General features: G+C 42.5%; 1 protein-coding gene across 6 annotated transcripts in view; it reads left to right on the plus strand.

The window, feature by feature from the left end:
- Window positions 1-1547: 1547 nt before the first annotated feature.
- Efcab1 (EF-hand calcium binding domain 1) overlaps window positions 1548-2301 on the plus strand; it is a 26670-nt gene continuing 25916 nt past the window's right edge. For 5 of the 6 annotated variants that reach the window (XR_004116666.1, XR_004116667.1, XR_004116665.1 and 2 more), the window contains exon 1: window positions 1553-1875. Coding sequence is in view for 1 of the 6 variants with exons in the window: in XM_031363177.1 (XP_031219037.1) it covers window positions 1818-1875 (58 nt within the window). In the remaining 5 variants the exon portion in view is untranslated. Of the gene's footprint in view, window positions 1876-2301 lie in introns of all 6 variants that reach the window. The other variant, XR_004116669.1, reaches the window with a different exon arrangement.

Below are 2301 nucleotides of genomic sequence, written 5' to 3' on the forward strand. Positions count from 1 at the left end.
AAAGAAATGAGCTGCACACAATTCATGCAGATCTCTTTAACTCAATGGTACCTTAGGAAGCAGAGGAGGTTTCTTTAAAATATTGTTTGATGGTTAAGAGATGTTTGTCACTTGCCTGCTTTAATCTCAACAGTCTTCAACACTGATCCTAGATTTATTTTTCAGGTTAAGTGAACAGAGCCTTGTGAAGTAAGCAATTATCTCATCTATCTGTGCCTCCCAGAGGCATCCAATGTGTGCTATCTACCAGGATTCTGGGACACCCTCATAAGTGTGTTCACCATCACTGGAAAACTGATCCCCAAGACATACACCCAGTCTGTCAACTTGTTTCCCCATCAGTGGAAGCCCATTCCCCAAGACACCTTATATGCCCATGATTTTGTCATTAACATGCTCCCTGTCTTTCACAACTTCAATTATGTAATGTAAGGGACAAACTCTAGGATTTTATGGAAAGCAAGATCATAATATTTCCAGTCCTTATTTGCTTCTACCATCCCAGAGCTTCTCAGGCTTCTAGATGTAAGGACACTGGCATCATTTCATATTGCTCAACAGTTCTTAACTTTCTTTAAGGAGAAACAGTCCCTGGAGTTACCTTGGGTTCTTGATTCTGGTTTTAAACAACATTGCAATTATTTGTACAAATAAAATAGTAAAAGAAAAACAGGGACCACAACACTGGTACTATTTCATTTTGGGCTTTTCCTTATTCTTAGCACGATTTATCTATTTTTAGGTTGAAAAGGATATTATGTTTACAATAAATTACTGTAATTTCTCAGCCTTTGAGCTCTGAAGATTCATTCTGAGGTAACCCATTCACTTGGGTCTAAATTCAAGTAGAGCACCCATGTGCTGTTGAATAAAGCAAAAAGTATTACAGCACTTTCTTTCTTTCCCTCTTTCTTTCTCTCTTTCTTTCCTTCTTTCAACAGAGTCAGAACTTGTCTTATAAATAAGCAAAGGATCAATTTTAATAGAATTTTTAAAAAATCAAACTTCAGTTATGACCCATACCTAAGTGGGAACCTATTTCTATATAAGAGTATGTATCTTTAATTAAAAAACTTAAGTCTGACACTGGCCTTTTGCAAATTTGACCGAAAACTCCCACTCCAAAGAGTGGTGTGTGTGTGTGTGTGTGTGTGTGTGTGTGAGAGAGAGAGAGAGAGAGAGAGAAAGAGAGAGAGAGAGAGAGAGAGACTCCCTTCTGACAATTGTTTTAATGACACAGCTATTTCCCTCCAGCACCCCCACAGATCTCCTTGAAAAGCCTAATTCGCTCTTGTGCTCATCATACAAAACATCTATCCATCTTGCACACCTTACTCTTCTGATTATGATGCAGTCTTGAGGAGCTGTAAACCGAAATCATGGTGTGACAAGTGAAAATAAAATTTTCCAACATGGCAAACAATACAATCTGCAAAGTGTCAGGCTGAAACGCTGCAATTGCTACTAAATGAAGGCACAGTGCCTGTGCTGGGCAGCCAGGACTGGCAGGCCTTACTGAGCTGACATGGGGGGCCTCCCTGACAGGAGCCAATCAGTGTCCGGCCCAGCCGTTGCCATGGCAGCTCTGCGCACAGAGGTGGCTTTCACCTCTAGCGTGCCGCCCCTGGGAACCAATTGGTAGACCTCTGAGGCGTTGCCATGGCCACACTGTCTGTTAGGACCGCAAATGCGCAAATGCGCAGAGCCAAGCTGGCTGGCTACACTAAGCTGCCTCTCTGCCTGGGGCTCCGGAGCCGGAGCTTCCTGGCACTATGCTCCAGATGATACTCTAAGATCTAGTATTATTAACACCCATCATGAACAGAAAGAAGCTCCAGAAGTTGACGGACACCTTAACTAAAAGTAGCAAGCACTGTAAGTAAGAACTGAATGCTAGAGGACCCATGACTTCTGGGCCAGATCTTTTTCTACCAATCCCTACTTCCTGCTGCCACCAGTAATGGCCCCTCCACCCCTCAAGAGAATCTGGGAGAGAATAGCTTTCTGGAGTTCCAGCTCCTTGGGAGGCATTCTATCCCGGCACCTTCATAACTGGACAAGTTCCACAAGATCTCAATCATCTAGTGTGTGTGCTGCCCAAGCTCCCTCACACACATTCACTAAATTCAAAGACCCTCTTTATTTGCTTTTATGTTAAGAGAAGCAATATGGTGTGTATCTGGGAGGCATGTGGCTTCAGCTTTAGACAGATTGTAAAGGATGCCCTAGAAAAGCACCAGAATCAAGAAAGTAGCAGAGCCTTAACCTACTTTCTGGCTCTTTCTAAAGAAAAAAAAAAAA

This window comes from Mastomys coucha, unplaced genomic scaffold, assembly GCF_008632895.1.
Source record: "Mastomys coucha isolate ucsf_1 unplaced genomic scaffold, UCSF_Mcou_1 pScaffold12, whole genome shotgun sequence".
In the NCBI taxonomy this organism is placed as follows: Eukaryota; Metazoa; Chordata; class Mammalia; order Rodentia; family Muridae; genus Mastomys; species Mastomys coucha.